General features: G+C 31.8%; 2 protein-coding genes across 3 annotated transcripts; one reads left to right on the forward strand and one right to left on the reverse strand.

Annotated features, from left to right (window-relative positions):
* Positions 1 to 2,480: 2,480 nt before the first annotated feature.
* LOC107619867 (uncharacterized) lies at positions 2,481 to 2,939 on the reverse strand. Its single transcript, XM_016322105.1, has one exon. It carries the CDS (start codon positions 2,937 to 2,939, stop codon positions 2,481 to 2,483), a length of 459 nt encoding a protein of 152 aa, XP_016177591.1.
* Positions 2,940 to 6,035: 3,096 nt separating this feature from the next.
* On the forward strand, positions 6,036 to 17,896 carry LOC107622189 (protein PIN-LIKES 7-like). Of its 2 annotated transcripts, none has more exons than XM_088502646.1 (11): positions 6,036 to 6,173; positions 7,701 to 7,780; positions 8,903 to 9,027; positions 9,730 to 9,828; positions 14,304 to 14,326; positions 15,153 to 15,354; positions 15,790 to 15,878; positions 16,501 to 16,601; positions 16,726 to 16,778; positions 17,286 to 17,471; positions 17,757 to 17,896. In XM_088502646.1, the coding sequence occupies exons 1-11, from the start codon at positions 6,036 to 6,038 to the stop codon at positions 17,879 to 17,881; spliced, it is 1,221 nt and encodes a 406-aa protein (XP_088358772.1). In that variant the 3' UTR covers positions 17,882 to 17,896. The 2 variants fall into 2 exon arrangements, with proteins under 2 accessions (XP_088358772.1, XP_016179556.1); XM_016324070.3 differs by having other exon boundaries at positions 15,153 to 15,341; positions 15,783 to 15,878.
* The last annotated feature ends 274 nt before the right edge of the window (positions 17,897 to 18,170 follow it).

The following is an 18,170-nucleotide window of genomic DNA, read 5'->3' on the forward strand; positions in this document are numbered from 1 at the left end:
TCTGTGAAGTCAAGGCTGGTCGGAGAATATTTACATATATATATATATATATATATATATATATATATATATATATATATATATATATACATATCCAAAACCCAAGATGTATATAAACAAAATCCTACCTCTCCATAAACCTCTAAGAGGATAAAAAAGAATAAGTTATGTGGAGAGAAAGCTAAGTACGTGTATATACATTACTGCACAACAAAATAACACAGTAACCACTTCGCTTCAGGTGTCCCGACGCCTAATGAGATACCTTTCGACCTGCATCTAAAAAACAACAACATAGTATGGAATGAGAACCGGAGGTTCTCAGTATGGTAAAGGTGGCCACATAGTTAATATAAAAGGTCTCGGGAAAGCCAGAGGCATTTCTAGAACTCCGACACTCAAAATCATTCTTAAATAAAATAAACTAAACCAAAAGTTAGGTAAGTTATCTAAGGTATTCTAGTTCTGAATCTAACTTTAACTTAATACTTCACTTTCTGTCGCCTCCAATCCTCCGAATCACTGGTGGAATAACCCTCTCCCCTCACACCTTCGTCAAGAAGGATTTCTCAGAAAACATACACATACAGTTCAAGCAAGGAAAACACAGATAGAGAAGCATTTACAGCAAGTAGGACAAGTAGCGGATAAGCAAAATTAAACAGTTAAACAAACCAAAACAATGCACACTCAAGCAAACAAACAAATGCATATGATGTATGCCTGTCCTATGGCTGATGAGTCTCATCTGTCGGTTATACAGCCAACCCGACATGTCCTGGTAGTTAACCATTGGACAGTCCCTCAGTGCGCGCATCCCCAAGCTCAATAATATAGTATTCCATGGAGACGAACTCCAAGCTCAAATATAATATTCAATATATATATATATATATATATATATATATATATATATATATATATATATATATATATATATATATATATATATATATATATATATGCCCATGGGAGAATCCGGGGAGTTAAAGTACCCGGTCACATCTTGCGATAGAGAGTCAACAAATAGTCTTAAATACACAAGCCACATAATAATCTCTTTCTTTTTAAAATGAGGAATGCTAGGGGGCAGCAACTTTTGTGATTTGTAGCCATCAAATAGCCATCAATGATGGTTTTAATGGTGTGAGATTGGTGTGAGATTTCATCCAATTGCTAACTTTTCTTTGCTGGTTACATGCTGGCCAGAATTTAATAAAGTTGCTGACTCCCTAGACTTTTCCTTTTAAAATAACACTTCAAATCAAAACTCCAATTCTTATAGAAATTCTAGCAGTATCTCCTCTAAAACTCGAATTTCTGCCAACCCTTCAAAGGTCCCAACTACCGAACCAAACACCTCTCAGTCATTCAAATCATTTCCAGTAACATTATTTCAAAATCAAACAAATACCAATATTAAATATTTTTCCAAAACCAACTAACTTCAACAGCAAATTATTAACAACAACTAAACCACACATTTTATACCATATACACAATCCATCAATTATTCATTCAGTTCATACCTATCTTAAGGTCTTCTAGCCTAAGATTCCACGTGACATTAAACATTAACTACGAGAAACCAAAACCATACCTTCGTACGGAATCAAAATATTCAAAGCTCTGGAGAAGCTTTCTGACTGAGCTATCGAAGAAGAAAATGTCTAAAATCGTCTGTGCCTCCTAAAACTCCCATTGGCCAAACCCAAGAGATAAAGGAGCTACGTCACCGTCAACTTTCACCGACCAAAAGTGGTGCCAACGTGTAGAGGAGGAGGATACAAATACTTTTACCGGATTAGATTTTTGATTGGAGTTACGGATTGCAAGAAATCGAAGCCGGAAGTTCGAAGAAATTTACGTTCTTTCTTTTTCTCTTCGTTACGCTATTCTCTCTCTTTTTTTCTTTCTTTCTTACGGTGTATATATATATATATATAAAGCCGCCTAGGCTTTCTTTATTATTAATAATAGATTATACTTATACTAGAAGAAAGAATAAATCATAATAACATAATATTATATTACAAAACCTAATATTATATGTATATATATACATAACAATAATGATAAATTTTAGTGGATATATATAATGATTGAAGTATTAGGTTAAATAGTGAATAATAATAATGTATATATATATATATATATATATATATATATATATATATATAAACGAAAGCGTAGACTAGGTAATCGGAAATAGGGAAGTCAAATAATAATAATAATAATAATAATAATTTATATATAAAATTAATAATATATGAGTTACTAATCTAAATGACATTAGTAACTTAAGGGTGAAAAGTATTTGGTGAAACATTAGCAAAGCTAAGCTCAGTAAAAAGTACCAATATTTACTCATATCGGCAGATATCAAACTCGATAATAAAATAATTTCTAAGTATATAAAACTCCAATTTATAAAATAAATTATAACTTATTTATATTTATATTTTTAAAAATGAGGGTCGCTACACTATCCGTTCCCTTAACTTCTTGGAAACTTCTAGCATTTTAAACGGTTCTGGTAATCCCCAAAATTGTGTCCAAACTGGGAAACTAGTTATGATCTCCACATTGGGGGTATACTCTTTATTCCACCGTTTGACATGAAGTACATAATCTTTGAACAGCCACGATGCTCCACGTTCAATACGGATTACATCCACTTCATTAGAGAAGAAAAATTGGAATTTGTTATCGCCCATGTCGCAGACTTTGAATCCCTCTGGTTTACCCCAAATTGCCTTTAGTGCATTATCCATGGTTCCTATCGAGAATGTTTTGGCAGCAAAAATTCTACCATAGAGACTGTTAGTGCAAGCATTCACACCTTTTGATATATCTTCTTCCTCCAAAAAAACAACCTCCTCTACTTTCTCTTCACTTGATTCCTCATGTTGGTCTTTAGTTTTCCTTGTTTCTGCCATACAAAGTTACGTGAAAAATACTTGGTCAACCAGATGCTCATAAAAAAAGAGTAGAAAGCTAATCACTTTGATCACTATAAGCCTTGATAGCAGAGAGGCTCTGTTTGAGAAAACTCTAACAGAGCACTTTTTAACTCTAACAGAGCACTCTTTAATACATTTTTATTCTTTTAATTTTTATGTAAATAGTTGCTTTTATATTAATTTTAAAAAAATACATAAAATCTAGGACAAATTACTAAAATAAAATATTTGGACTTTAAAATTACGAAAAAAGAAGCAATGGCCACTTTAAATGCTCTGTCAATATATATCATCTCATAATCACCTTCCTCCATTATAATAAATACAATAAGATTAGAGTTCAGACACCCAAATTCATGTTATTGAATATTTATAAATCCATTAATACTTGATGAAAAAAGAATTGAAGTCAATCATAAACCTAAATAAATATTTGCAATGCAACAAATAATATATCTAAATGATGGCGAATAACTTTTAAATTTGGGTTAATTATATATAGTGGAACTTAGTGCAAGCATAAACCACTAGATTCCTTCCATGGTTTATGCTTATTTCCCATTCACACAAAAACTGTGGATTCCTACTATGATTTCTAGCCAAATTTATTATCAACATAAACTGCGAAATCCCATCAGCGCTTTATGTGTATTTTGAAATCGTAAGACCTCTCCCACGGTTTACATAATTTTATAAAAAAATATATTTTTATATTTAAATTACAAAAATTGTATTTCGCTAATTTTAGAACCCAAATATTTTATTTTGGTGATTTATTCTAAAACCTAACCTAGTTAAATTCTACGGTAGTGTATAAATAGTAATAAAAATTAAAAATTAAAAAAATTTTGTCGGCAAAATAAACATAAATCGTGAATAAAAAAATGGTTTTAAGCAGAAAAAAATAAAACAATATAGTTTTTACTTTTATTTTGTTTTTTTTTTTAAGTAAATTATGTTGAAAATTCCATACAGAAAAAAAAGGAAGAAAAAGAGGGTAAAGACAAATTAAAGAACGCGCAGGACATAGAAATTGGAACCAATTAATTATGTATCACCGACTTGTAGGTCCATTATGCTCCAAAGTGTTGTCCAAATCTTCGAAGCATTCTTATTATAATTATTAATCAATAAGACAAATTTTCTTCTAGGACCATCATAGATATTCATTCATATTCACAATCTCAGTTGTGTTCACTTTCATATATAATAGAGTTTGTATTGAATACGTAAACAATACTAATAACCATGCATGCTAATTAAAGGGAAGCTGAGGCCATGTGATTATGTGAAGGCAATTTTCTACATTTGAGAAATTTAAAAAAAAAAAAATATATATATATATATATATATATTTTATTTGGTTTAAGCTTATAGAATAAGAATTTTTATATATATAATATTAAAATTTTTATGACTACAAAATTTTTGTTATTCTAAAAGAATTAAGTAAAAAGCACACTAAACAAGCAAAAAATACATAAGAGTAAAATCTTAGTTTATTGGCCAACGAGTTATAATTTAAATGACACCGTCTTCTCATACTCACTTAAGAAATTACGAATTTAGATCTTCTTATTTACGATTAAAAAAAAAAATCTTAGCTCATTGGGATTATGATTCTCATCGACAACTTGCATGTTTGCATAATGTGTTATCATGACTTGAGACCCACCCATGCATGTATGTGAATGATGGTACCTTTCTTCTTTTGGTACAAGTAGTATTTTTATTATGGAAACGAATTATAATTTAGATGACATCATTTTTTATTTTTATTGTACCCTATATTATTGTTGTACATGGGAGAAAAAGTTACAACCCTATCTATTTATAACGTGTAAATTCAATAACAACATAGTAGTTGTTAATTAATTGGGAGGATATAATACAAATAATTAGGATTGAAATTTTGATGGTATTTTTTCTTTCAAATTTTATTAAATTAATTAAAGAACAATTCTCTTTATTTTTACCTTCAAATTTTATTAAATTAAAGAACACCTCATTCTATGTATATATAGGAATTTTTTTTAAACGTTTAGAACACTTACATGCTTTCAAGCTCAACGAATGGTGTTTAAAAAAAAAAAAGAAAAGAATGAAAAGAAAAAGAAAAGGAAGAAGAGAGTATGTTAGCTACAATAAAAGATAAACTAATACTTTTTTTAATATTTTGAAAAAAAAATTTAAAAACTCAAAACAAAATATTTACAAATAAAACACACAAATAAACATTGATAAGTGATATCTTCACTAAAAATATGAGTAATACATTAATTCCTTGATTTCTTACTATAAAATTGTAATATTAATTATTTGGGTACCTTTCTTGTTTACTAATCATATACAAATTAAATTAAAATATCAATTTAACTAGGTATCTTTTAAAACAATAGTATAATTTATTGGACAGAGTTTTTTTAATGTAAAATTAAAAATATAAGATTCGAACTCGCAACCCCTAGGTGAGTATAAAAAGACTATATCATTTGAATTATAGCTAGTTAACTAAGTACTAATATATATACTAAAAATAAATTAAATATTTAAATTATATATAACTAATTTTAATAACTAAGTTTAATGTATAACTAATATTTTTATAAATAAATTATAGAAAAGAAAAAAAAATATAGGCGTAAACCGAGTCCATGAGTTTAACGCGAAAATAGTGATGCATCTAACTACTCACCATTGTAAACAATTGAATTGGTTACATGAATCGTAAAACACTCTTCTCTCTTTCAACCTTGAATTTCAGGTTTCATACAATTAAACACTCTTCTCTGAATTAATTTCTGATGTTTTTTTTTTTTTTAAAAAACCCAGCAATCCTACTTTATTATTTTTTGTTGGCAATTTGTAATTAATTTTTTGAAATTTTTATCTTAGATTTATAATTTTAGCATATCATCACTAACTCTCTTTTGACATTATTATTTTTCAGTGTGCATGAAAGATCAGAGACTGCAACTATGACATTATTATAATTGAAGGAGATCATTGTTATCATCATCAGCACAAGAAAGGAGAAGCAAATAAATAATTAATAATTTTTTTATAAAAAAAATGGGTTTTTGGGAACTATTGGCGGTGGCAAGTAATCCAATTATTCAAGTCCTACTTGTGAGTGCAGTGGGAGTTTATATGGCATCTGATAAATTTGATAATTTTCTCTCAGAAAATTTTCGAAGATCATTGAATAAGGTAAGAGAGAACATGCTATCTGAATTTAATTTTCAAAGGCATTAGGGTTTCAATTTTAAATTTAATTTAGATTTAATTATTCTGTTGGTCTCTATAAATTTTTAATTAGATTTTTATATATTTTTTTTTCAATTAGATCTCTACCTTACTTTTAATTTTATAATTATGTTATTTTCATGTTAAAAATGTTAAAATTAATCGAATATATTTCTCAAAATACATGCAGTCAAAGATCTAATTAGGTTTCTAATTATAAACGCTTTTTATTTAAAAAAATATTCAATTAACTCTAATATTGTTTACACTTTGAAGAAACTAATTATAAAACTAAAAGTAGAGCAAGAACCTAGGAATGGCAAAATTCCCCGAGACGTGGGGATCCCTGCGGGGACTGCCCCGAATGGGAATCCGATTGTGGGGAATTTTTCCCGCGGGGATGGGGATGGGGGACAAAATTCCCCCGAAGCAAGCGCGGGGACCGAGCGGGGATCCCCGCCCCGTCCCCGCTATTCCCCGAAATTTATAAATTCCTTGAATTATCCTTAATAGTTTATTTCTCACATATGTTTTTTAATCATTTCTCACACACACATATATATAGAATCCCAAAACTCCTAATCTTTATTTGCATAACCCTTTTTCAATTCAGAGATCCCTAAGGCTGCCCATACTCTATCCAACCTCTCTGCAGCCACCCCATCGTCACCCTTCTCACCGCATCGTCACACCTCACCGTGCCATCATCCTTACTGCGTCGTAATTTCTATTTGCGGCGTTCCTTTTTGTAACTCTGCCGTCATGTCCATTCTCTTCTTTGTTGCCGCGTCTCCCACCTCGTCCACTGCCTTTTCCTTTGACTCGTCGTTGCGTCTCCCCATTGCGTTATTTCGAAAGAAGTCACCATCATGTCATTTAGACTTTTTGTATAAAATCTTGCAGTTTTTGTAAAGAGATACTTGCAGCTCTATTCATATGGAAATTAATAATTAGTTAGAACTATTATGTAGATGGGAAATTGGGTCCCCGCGGAAAATGAGAATGGAGAGCAATATTCCCCCACAGCGGAGAATGGGGCGGGGATGGGAGCAAATTTGAAGGCGGGGATGGGGAGCAGGGAGGCATCCCTGCCTCCGCCCTGCCCCATTGACATCCTACAAGAACCCAATTAAAAAAAAAAAGTGTAAGAACCATAAGAATAATTAATCTTTAATTTATAATAAATGGTTTGATTCTAATGCACTTAAATGTAAAAAAAAAAAAAAAAAGCAGCTGACATTCAATTTAAATATATTTTTTCTTGTTTTGATTATCATTCAAATTAAAGAGACAAAATATTAATGTATGTAACGCATGGTCAAATATATGTATCAATCATAAATAATAAATAGTCACAAAAAAAAAAATTCATAAATAATAAATACTCGTTTAATTTATTGAATAATTTTCTATTATACAGAAAAAGATGTATTTTTTTCTTCTTTTTATCATTGATTTTCTTTTACATTATTTTGCTTGACCCTTTTGCAGCTTGTGTTCATTGCATTCACTCCATCACTTATATTTGCAAGTTTTGCAAGGAGTGTTTCTCTTGATGATATGATATCATGGTATGCATAGATTATTAGCTCTTAATTTTTTGGACAAAAAAGCATTACTAATATTTTTATTTTCAGATAATTATATGCCATCATTTTAAGGTTAAGGCTAAATTTTATTACAATGCCATCACTAACCAGTTATGTTATATACAAGTAAAAAATAAAATGTTTAAAATAAAAAGTAAAATATTTAAAAATTATTAAATATTATCTATTTGTCTTTTTTAATAAGTTAAGCACAATTTCAAAGGCATGATAGCATTCATCTAAATTTAATGCAATATAAATATGTATGATTTAAGTAAGTAACAAGAATAGGTGAATATATAAGTTGAAACATATCTATTGTTAAAAATTTGGTGAAATCTTATTTAAGTGGTTTGAATATGCTAGGATTAGATAGTATCTAATCAAATGAGGTATAGTCCAATAGTTAGACATAGAGGATACAATGAGGTTATTTATTAATAAAAAATGCTATTTGTACACTAAAGTCAGTCACTAAAATCATTCACCAATATATTTGTGTATAAATACATGTGTGGTTTCATTTATTTTCAATGTGTATTTATATTCCAGCATGTATTTTATACTAGTGATTGACTTTAGTGGCTGATTTTAGTATACACGTAACATAACTCTTTATTAATTCATATAATTGATTCAATGAAGGAGATTTAGGGTCCGTTTGTATTTTTTTTTTAACTTATGAAAAGTTATAACATTAATGTTTGGTATAAATTTTAAAACCAAATTGTAAATTTTAAGAAAACTATTTAAGTGTTTATGGAAAAATTAAAAAAATTATTTTTTTCATAATCAAAAGTTTTTCTTATCACTCTTCTTTTAAAATAAGTACTTTTAAGATTAAAAAACTAAACACAAAATAAATAAGCGACTTTTAATATAAGTATTTATTGTTTAAATTCTTTTTAAAAAAAAATTAATTAAACTATTTATCCAAACTAAGATATAATTTTGTTATTGTAAAATTTCAATCCCCTAGAAGAATTATATATTTTACAATTGATTAGAATTACTTTAAAAAAAATTGTTGTATCAGTTATTATTATTATGGTAAAATTTATATGTGTGTGTAAAACTTATGTTTGTTTATTGATGAAAATGCAGGTGGTTTATGCCGGTTAACATTGGATGTACCTTTGTAATTGGAGGGTTTCTTGGGTGGTTAATTGTAAAATTATTAAAGCCAAGCTTGAAAGTTGAAGGCCTTATTATTGCTGCTTGTTCAACAGGTAGCATTGCATCAAAGTTATATATTATGGTATGCTTTGGCATTTGTATTTTTTCTTTTTCATTTGTATTTGTATGTTTTCATTTTCATCACATACATACACTTCAATCTGAAAACCTTTCATTTATATATGTTCCTAAATAATATTTTAAAAAATAAATATCTATATCTATCTAATGTATACAATACATACCTTGATACATATATAATGAGTTTTATTTACTAAAGGCATGGATTAGAGAATAACAAATTGGAAAGGATTTGTAAGGTAGTGTTTGTTTTTAGAGACTGTGATTGAGATTAGGGAATTATGACTCCGTATTATGTTTGATAATCGATCTAAAAATTTTAGTTTTAGAACACAAAATTTTAGTCTTTTCAAAAAGTAATGACATAGAAAATTAAAATTTTTGCAAATAGAAATTGAAATTTTAATATTTTTTTCAAAAATACTTTTATTTAATTTTTTAAATTTTAAATCTATTCATAAATCTCTATATTTATCTTAAACTAAACATAATACTGAAACATAATTCAGTTTAGTATATTTTATACCAAATATAATATAAAAATTTAACTCTGTCTTTTAATCTCTCTTTTAAATGCAGCCTAAAAAACTAAAAAAATATCAAGTTTTAATGAATCAAATAAAAAAATAATTTAAATAATTAACAAAATATTGATATAATTCATGGTTCATCAGGTAATATGGGTAATCTTCCAGTTGTAATAATCCCAGCAATATGTTATGAAAAAGGAGGCCCATTTGGTGAAAGAGAAAAATGCAGAGCCAGAGCACTTTGTCACGGCCTTGGACACACTCCAACGCTACCGTGCCGGCACTCGGACTTACTCAACCTCTTGAGCTAAGACCAAGTCAGCCTAACCCTCAATACTTAGCAAGAAAGCTAAGAACACAAGAGAACACAAGAAAAGGAAGCTTTGGTGGAAAGAACACTTTATTACTCAAGTGTTGGTTACAAATGATTTACACACACCCAAACTCTAACTCTCACCCCTATTTATAGCCATCCACCTTCTCAATGGATGGTTAGGATTAAATCTAATCAACGGTCCAGATTAATCATCCAGAACCTTCTTTACAAATATCTATCCTACCACAACTCTCTAAATGTTTCTAGATTATTCAATACCACTCTTTATACTTCTATATACATCTACACTCTTCTAGAACACTCTATGACCTTCCAGAGTCTTCTAGAACCTTCTAGGGTATTCTGGGACCTTCTAGGACATTCTAGAACGTTCCAGAACCATCTAGAGCATTCTCAAATACTCTAGAAAATTCTACAAACACTGTTAAATTTAACCTTCTAAAATTTACCGTGACATTCTCCCCCACCTATTGCGCAGACGTCCTCGTCGCGTTCTGTTCATGATAGCGCTCTAGGTGTTCTTGGAATTGCCATAGATCTTCGCGAGTTTCCCAGCTAGCTTCGGTTATCGGGAGCCCTTTCCACTTGATCAAGTATTGGATACTTGGTGGCACCCCTCTTCGTCGCACGATGCGATTAGCTAGGATCTCTTCAATTTCTTTATCAAAGGATCTAATTACCACGGGTGGAGCACGACTCGAGTTACCTCTACTCGGTTCATCTTGGTCTTCATGATATGGTTTAAGCATACTCACATGGAAGACCGGGTGAATCTTCATAGAGGGAGGGAGTTGTACTTTGTAAGCAACCTCCCCAACACGTCCAATGATCTCAAATGGCCCTTTGTATTTGCGGATTAAGCCCTTATGAACCTTGCGAAAGGCTTTGAATTGTTGTGGAAGAAGTTTGATCATTACCTTGTCTCCCACTTGATAGCTTGCATGCCTCCTCTTCTTATCTGCCCATTTCTTCATCCTCTTGGCAGCTTTGTCGAGGTAAGAACGAGTGACATCTGCTTGTTCTTCCCAAGACTTAATCATATGATAAGCTCCAGGGCTCTTCCCTGAGTAAGGGGAAGGAAGAGAGTGAGGTGTAAGCGGTTGTTGTCCAGTCACGATCTCGAATGGACTCTTCCCTGTAGACTCACTCCTTTGCAAATTGTATGAAAACTGAGCAATGTCGAGGAGTTTTGTCCAATCTTTCTGATTAGCGCTTACGAAATGCCTCAAGTAACACTCGAGTAAGGCATTCACTCTCTCAGTCTGCCCATCGGTTTGAGGATGGAAGCTTGTTGAAAAATGAAGCTCTGACCCAAGGAGTTTGAACAACTCTGTCCATAGTCGTCCTGTGAAGCGTGGATCTCGATCACTAATGATGCTTTTAGGCAATCCCCAATATTTCACCACATTCTTGAAGAATAGTCGTGCTGCCTCTTCTGCAGTGCAATCAGTAGGGGCGGGTATAAAGGTAGCATACTTCGAAAATCGATCCACTACCACGAGAATAGATCCAAACCCCTCGGACTTTGGTAAGGCAGAGATGAAATCTAGAGAGACACTTTCCCACGGTCGCTCTGAAGGAGGCAAAGGTTCCAACAACCCACTTGGTGTCTTGTTTTCAATCTTATCTTGTTGGCACACAAGACAAGTCTTCACATAGCTCTCCACTTCAGCTCTCATTTGAGGCCAATAATAAGAAGATTCAATGAGTGCTAAGGTCCTTCGCTGACCTTGGTGACCAGCCCACTTGGTGTCGTGGCATTCTCTTACCAACTTCCTTCTCAGATTGTCCCATTTAGGAACGTATAGTCTTCTCCCTTTTGTGTAGAGAAGGTCGTTTTCTAACCAAAATCTTTTGGTCTTACCTTCTCTAGCCAACTCCACCAACTTCTTGGCTAATGGATCGTGATGCAACCCTTCCTTGATGATATGCATAATATCTCCTTCAACCATAGAAATGGTCGCCATCCTGTATGGTTTTGAGATAGGCGATTTCGCTTCTAACTCCAATTCAATGTTGTCATCCATCTTTCTTCTAGGTGGTAACTGCTTTGGCAATTCGAGAGGTATCACATCCTTATTTTCTTCAAGGACTTCCTTGATTTTAGGGGGAGCATCTTCTCCTTTGGCTGTTGACTCCTCTTGTAGTAAAGCCAAAGACATCATCTCCTCCTTCTTGAAACCTTTCTTGAGTTGCATGGTCGAGAGCATCGGAATTCCTCCAGCCTTTGAGATTGTAGGGACCATGCATGGAGACCCTTTCTCCATGACGCATACTATATTGTAGTATGGCATAGGTATTAGATTTGCCTTTCTTTGCAAATCAAGCCCGATGACTATTTTAAAATCGTCCATGGGTGCTACTGAGAAATCCACAAGGCCCTTCCAAGAACCAAGAGTCATCTCAACCCCTTTTGCTACTCCCTTAAGGGGTTCACCCTTGGTATTCACGGGTTTGAACCAGCCATTCTTTTCGGTGATCTTCAACCCAAGCCTCCTTGCTTCAACAGGCGTGATGAAGTTGTGTGTAGCACCAGTGTCGATCATAGCCATGACAGGTTTTTCATTGATAAAGGCTTTGACATACATCAAGCCTTTCTTTTCTGCAGTACTTGCCTCTTTGGTCTTCACAGCATTTATGTGTTGGATAGATCCAACACACTCAGTTACTTGAGTTTGAGCTTCTCGTTCCTCAGCGATAGATGCCAAAGTCCCTAGCTTGGGACAATCCTTCATTTGGTGCGGTCCCTTGCACACGAAGCATCCTCCTTTGGGCACGAAAGCCTTCTTCTTTTCTTCGTACTCTTTCTTTGAAGAGTATTTTCCTTCCTTCTTGGTTGAGAAGCTCTTCCCCTTGTCTCCCCCACCTTTAGCAGAACTAGGCTTGGAGGAAGACTTGGGTTTAGAGTCTCCCCTATGATACTCAGTGAGTGATTCGGCCACCACGATGGCCTCATCGACATCCTTAACATTCCTTCTTTGTAGTTCTTGCTTTGCCCAAGGTTGGAGTCCATCAATGAAGAAGAACAATGCATCCTCTGATGCTAAGTTGGGGATTTGAAGCGTGAGAGTAGTAAACTCCTTTACGTAGTCGCTAATCGTACTCTTGTGCTTCAACTCCCTCAACTTCTTCCTTGCTTCATAAACCACATTCTCAGGGAAGAATTGTCTTTTCAATTCCCTTTTGAAATCTTCCCATGTGGCTATGTTGCAAGTGCCCTTTTCCATATCTACGCACTTTCTCCTCCACCACAAAGTAGCATTATCAGAAAGGTAGAGAGCTGCAGTGCGTACCTTTATTGCTTCTTCGACCACCCCTTGGCCTTCGAAGTACCTCTCCATTTGCCATAGGAAGTTCTCCACCTCGCGAGCGTCCCTTACGCCCTTGAACTCCTTTGGCTTGGGGAGATCAATCTTTGTCGTCTCCCTTATAATGGTTGGTCGAGATTTCGCCTCCTCGAACCAAACTCGAACTTCCTCAAATAGCTTTAAGGAATTCTCAAGCTTCTCTTCAATTTGGAGCATGCTTTCTTTGAAAGCATCTAGTTCTCCTAATACGTGAGCCTCGAGGGTCTCCTTGTCATGTTCTATCCTTTGGAAGCGCTCATCCATAGAGGATAGAACATTTTCCAACATAGAAACTCTTTCTTCTAAGAAGTTAGAGTCCTTACCTCTAGGCTCACTTGAAGAACGGACCTTCTTGCCTCCCCATTGAGAAAGAATAGTATCCCTTCCCCTTTGAGACTCAACATGCTCCATGGTGATACTAGAAGCCATTCCCACAAGCGACTTGTGCTCCCTCTCGAACCTTGCTCTGATACCAAATTGTCACGGCCTTGGACACACTCCAACGCTACCGTGCCGGCACTCGGACTTACTCAACCTCTTGAGCTAAGACCAAGTCAGCCTAACCCTCAATACTTAGCAAGAAAGCTAAGAACACAAGAGAACACAAGAAAAGGAAGCTTTGGTGGAAAGAACACTTTATTACTCAAGTGTTGGTTACAAATGATTTACACACACCCAAACTCTAACTCTCACCCCTATTTATAGCCATCCACCTTCTCAATGGATGGTTAGGATTAAATCTAATCAACGGTCCAGATTAATCATCCAGAACCTTCTTTACAAATATCTATCCTACCACAACTCTCTAAATGTTTCTAGATTATTCAATACCACTCTTTATACTTCTATATACATCTACACTCTTCTAGAACACTCTATGACCTTCCAGAGTCTTCTAGAACCTTCTAGGGTATTCTGGGACCTTCTAGGACATTCTAGAACGTTCCAGAACCATCTAGAGCATTCTCAAATACTCTAGAAAATTCTACAAACACTGTTAAATTTAACCTTCTAAAATTTACCGTGACAACTTGCATATGCTTCCTTCTCTTTGGCGGTAATTCCTTCCTTTTTTTAAACTAATTATTCATTTGTTTTATTAAAATAAGGTGAAAACTCAGGTGCAGTTAATTTTATATAAATTTGATAGATAAAAGTCGTTAAATGATTTAGGGCCCGTTTGGGAAACTCTAGAAGTAACTTTTTTTAATTTTTAACTTATAAAAAGTAGTAGTATTAATGTTTGGTGCAATTTTTAAAACCAAATTGCAACTTTCTAAGAAGCTATGTAGGAGCTTACAGAGAAGTTAAAAAAAAATGACTTCTCTCATAATACTTCTACTTTTCATCACATTTCTATAAAATAAGTACTTTTAGAGTTAAAAATTCAAATATAAAATAACTTATTTATAAGTTACTTTTAACAGAGTCATTTATTGTTTAAGTTATTTTATCAAAATGAGCTTAATTAAATTGGTTACCCAAACTAGACCTTAATAGATTTGACCAAATTATTATCTAACGACTCTCAGTTATCAACTTCACATGAAATTAATTACACATGAGTTTTCATAATTATCCATTTGAATATATAATTTGATTACTTAAAAGGATAAATATAATAACTAAAACAGAAAATGGATATAAAATGGATAATGTATTAAAAGGTAATAATAATAGATAACAAGAATAATATAATAAATGTATAATAACTTAAAATTATTTAAGTTAACTTAATATTCATAACTTATACATGTAACATCTATAATTATATATTTATTTATATTTAATATTATCTAATTATTTTAACAGTAATTAAGAAAAACAAAATAAAGTAACTTTAGATTTTTCTTTGTTCATGTATGTGTAATTATTATTTGTAGGTTGGTGGCATATTCATTTGGACCTTTACTTACCAATTAGTAAGAGACAGAGCCATGAAATATAAGGCATGGGAAGCTGCTCAAATCTTGAAGATTCCCAACAAAAACTATGATGATGCTAACACACAAACAAGCCTTCTCAAAGGGAATCAAAATCAAAACACAAACAGAGACACTGAAAACCAAATTGTAATAATGCATAGCTTATTAAATTTTTAAAGGACAAATATGTCCCTGACCTTTTGTCCCGCGGACATTTTCGTCCCTGATCATTGAAAAATACTTTTAAGTCCCTGACCTTCACAAAATTTGGACGGATCAGTCCCTGACAGAGACATTTGGACGGATCAGTCCCTGACGGAGGCATTTGGACGGAGGGACTGATCCGTCCAAATTTTGTGAAGGTCAGGGATTTAAAAGTATTTTTCAATGGTCAGGGACGAAAATGTCCGCGAGACAAAAGGTCAGGGACCTATTTGTTATTTTCTCTAAATTTTTTATTTTATACTATACATGCATAATGCATAACTATATATATATATATATATATATATATATATATATATATATAATATTTCAAAAGCTTATTAATTTCTACATTATAAAATGAATCTAAATCTAAATGTGTAGATTCTAGATCAAGTTCCACAATCGTGTTGGCAAGGATTGGTTGAAACTGTGAGCCAAATAGTGTCAGAACTATTGTCACCCCCAACAATTGCTACAGTGAGTTCCTTCTTCTATTTTAAACATAATAGTCATAGTATTTTAAAATGATTATTTTATTAGTCTGTGATTTTATAAGTAAATACTTGTGGAACTAGTTTGGTTTATAAAAATTAAAGTTTGGCTAAAAGAAAATATAAAAATTAAAATGAAAGTTGTTAAATGTATGCTAGGAATTATTTTGATCAATACTTGTAGAATTATTTTGATCAATACTTATTTTAATTATTGAGTAGTATATACTTAAATAGGTCTCTAAGAAATTTTGTGTCGAACGTTTTTATCTTCAAATTTTTTTTATTACATTAAAGTTTCTGAATTTTATAAAAATAAGATATATAGGTTTTTATCATAGTTGGACCCGTTTTTTTACTTGAATAAGTAGGTTCTCAAAAGTAAAATGAAAGAATCAATATGTCTTATTTTTGTAAAATTTAAAAACTTAAACGTAATAAATTTTTTTTGAAAACGAAAATGTCCAATGCAAAATTTTTTAGGACGAAGTTTGGTATATACTCTTAATTATTTGAGGGTTTATTCTATTTTGATTGTGTAGTGATTAATGAATTAAACATGATCCTGAGATATTTTTACTTTTTTACCCCTTTAAATATATGATCAGTTTTTAGGTTTCATCTTTGGTGGGGTTGACTGGCTCAGGAGCCTAATAATTGGAGAAGATGCTCCATTGAGAGTGATCCAAGAGACCATTCAGTTACTAGGGTTTGTATTTTGCATTATATTTTCTCATAAAATTAAACCAATTATTATTTCTCAATTATATTATTGTTTATTATTATTGCTTTTAATTTGTAGCATACACTTATATTATACCTATAATTCACAGGGAAGGGACAATTCCTTGCATCACCATTTTGCTTGGTGGCAACCTTACTCAAGGTATTGGATATTATTCATCACCACAAGAAAAATGCTCAAAATAGGTTTCTATTAAAAAAAAAAAAAGATAAATACGTTCCTAATTTTTTAATTCGAAAACACATGAGTTTTTGACTAATTAAAAATATAAATGTCTCTAACATTTAAAAATATGAAATATTTAAGTCTTTTTATCTAAAATATAAAGATAAATCGGTCCTCAAAAAGACTTAAATGTTTCGCGTTTTAGAAGGTGAAGAACATTTTTCTTTTTTTAATTAGTTGATATCTTATTTGTCTTTAGAGATAAAAAGTCAGAGACTTATTTATCATTTTTTCTAAAAAATATATAACATCTAATAAGATATCCCATGTATAATGATTTATTAGGTGAATATATATATATATTTGTAGTTTCTACTCTATTATTTACCTTAATATCAATCATGAAACTAAATTAATATATTCAACAAAATTAATATTTTTCTTTTCTAATATTTTGGAATGTAACATAATTAATTATTGCAGGCATGAAATCATCCACTATAGAACCACTGACACTGATTAGTGTGGTGTTAGTTAGACTTTTCTTATTACCTTCAATTGGACTTTACATTGTGAGAGGAGCTGCAAGTTTAGGGTTTCTTCCATTAGATCCTTTGTTTCAGTATGTCCTTGTCATGCAGTATGCCATGCCACCTGCAATGAATATTTGTAAGTTTCTTCATGCATTCAGATATTCCTTTTCATATAACTTCCTATAAAATGTCATTTCTATTAATCTAACCTATATATACTGATAGTATAAAGAGTTTTACATAATTATTTAATTAAATTTATAGTTTAAATAATTTTTTAAACAATAAATTAAAAAATTAGCTATTTTCAATTATATGACAATATACAATTGAATGATTCTTTTAGCGTGAGATTATTAGAATTAAATTCATATATTAAGTTTAACTAATAACTATGGATGGTGGGTATAAAATTGTGCAGGTACCATGACTCAGCTATTTGATGCAGGCACTGAGGAGGCCTCAGTTATTACCTTGTGGACATACAGTGCTGCAACTATATCCCTCACACTTTGGTCAACCACCCTTTTATATGTATTAACTTAAGGAGGAGAAATTTTTGTATACTTTTTAAGCACACAAGCATTTGTTTTTATTTATAATTGTTAGAAAGTATGTAAAAAAGATTTAAGAATGAATAGTTATGATTGATCTTGAATCATGTATTTAATGTGATTAAGAGAAAACATTGAAATTTTAAGATATTTAGCATAGAAATATAATGAAAAATAAGTTAAAAATGACATTGACATTTAACTCAATTATTTAAGACAAATAACTCTTTAACTAGATAACTTAAATGACACTTAGTTCAGTGCACAAAATGAAATGAAAG

Source organism: Arachis ipaensis, chromosome B10 (genome assembly GCF_059453495.1).
Source record: "Arachis ipaensis isolate K30076 ecotype BB chromosome B10, ASM5945349v1, whole genome shotgun sequence".
Taxonomy (NCBI): domain Eukaryota; kingdom Viridiplantae; phylum Streptophyta; class Magnoliopsida; order Fabales; family Fabaceae; genus Arachis; species Arachis ipaensis.

Coding starts and splice junctions, on each gene's coding strand:
- LOC107619867 (XM_016322105.1), bottom strand. CDS start 2,939: ATGGCAGAAACAAGGAAAACTAAAGACCAACATGAGGAATCAAGTGAA.
- LOC107622189 (XM_088502646.1), top strand. CDS start 6,036: ATGGGTTTTTGGGAACTATTGGCGGTGGCAAGTAATCCAATTATTCAA. Junction 6,174..7,700: donor TTCGAAGATCATTGAATAAG/GTAAGAGAGAAC, acceptor ACCCTTTTGCAG/CTTGTGTTCATTGCATTCAC. Junction 17,472..17,756: donor GCCACCTGCAATGAATATTT/GTAAGTTTCTTC, acceptor AAAATTGTGCAG/GTACCATGACTCAGCTATTT.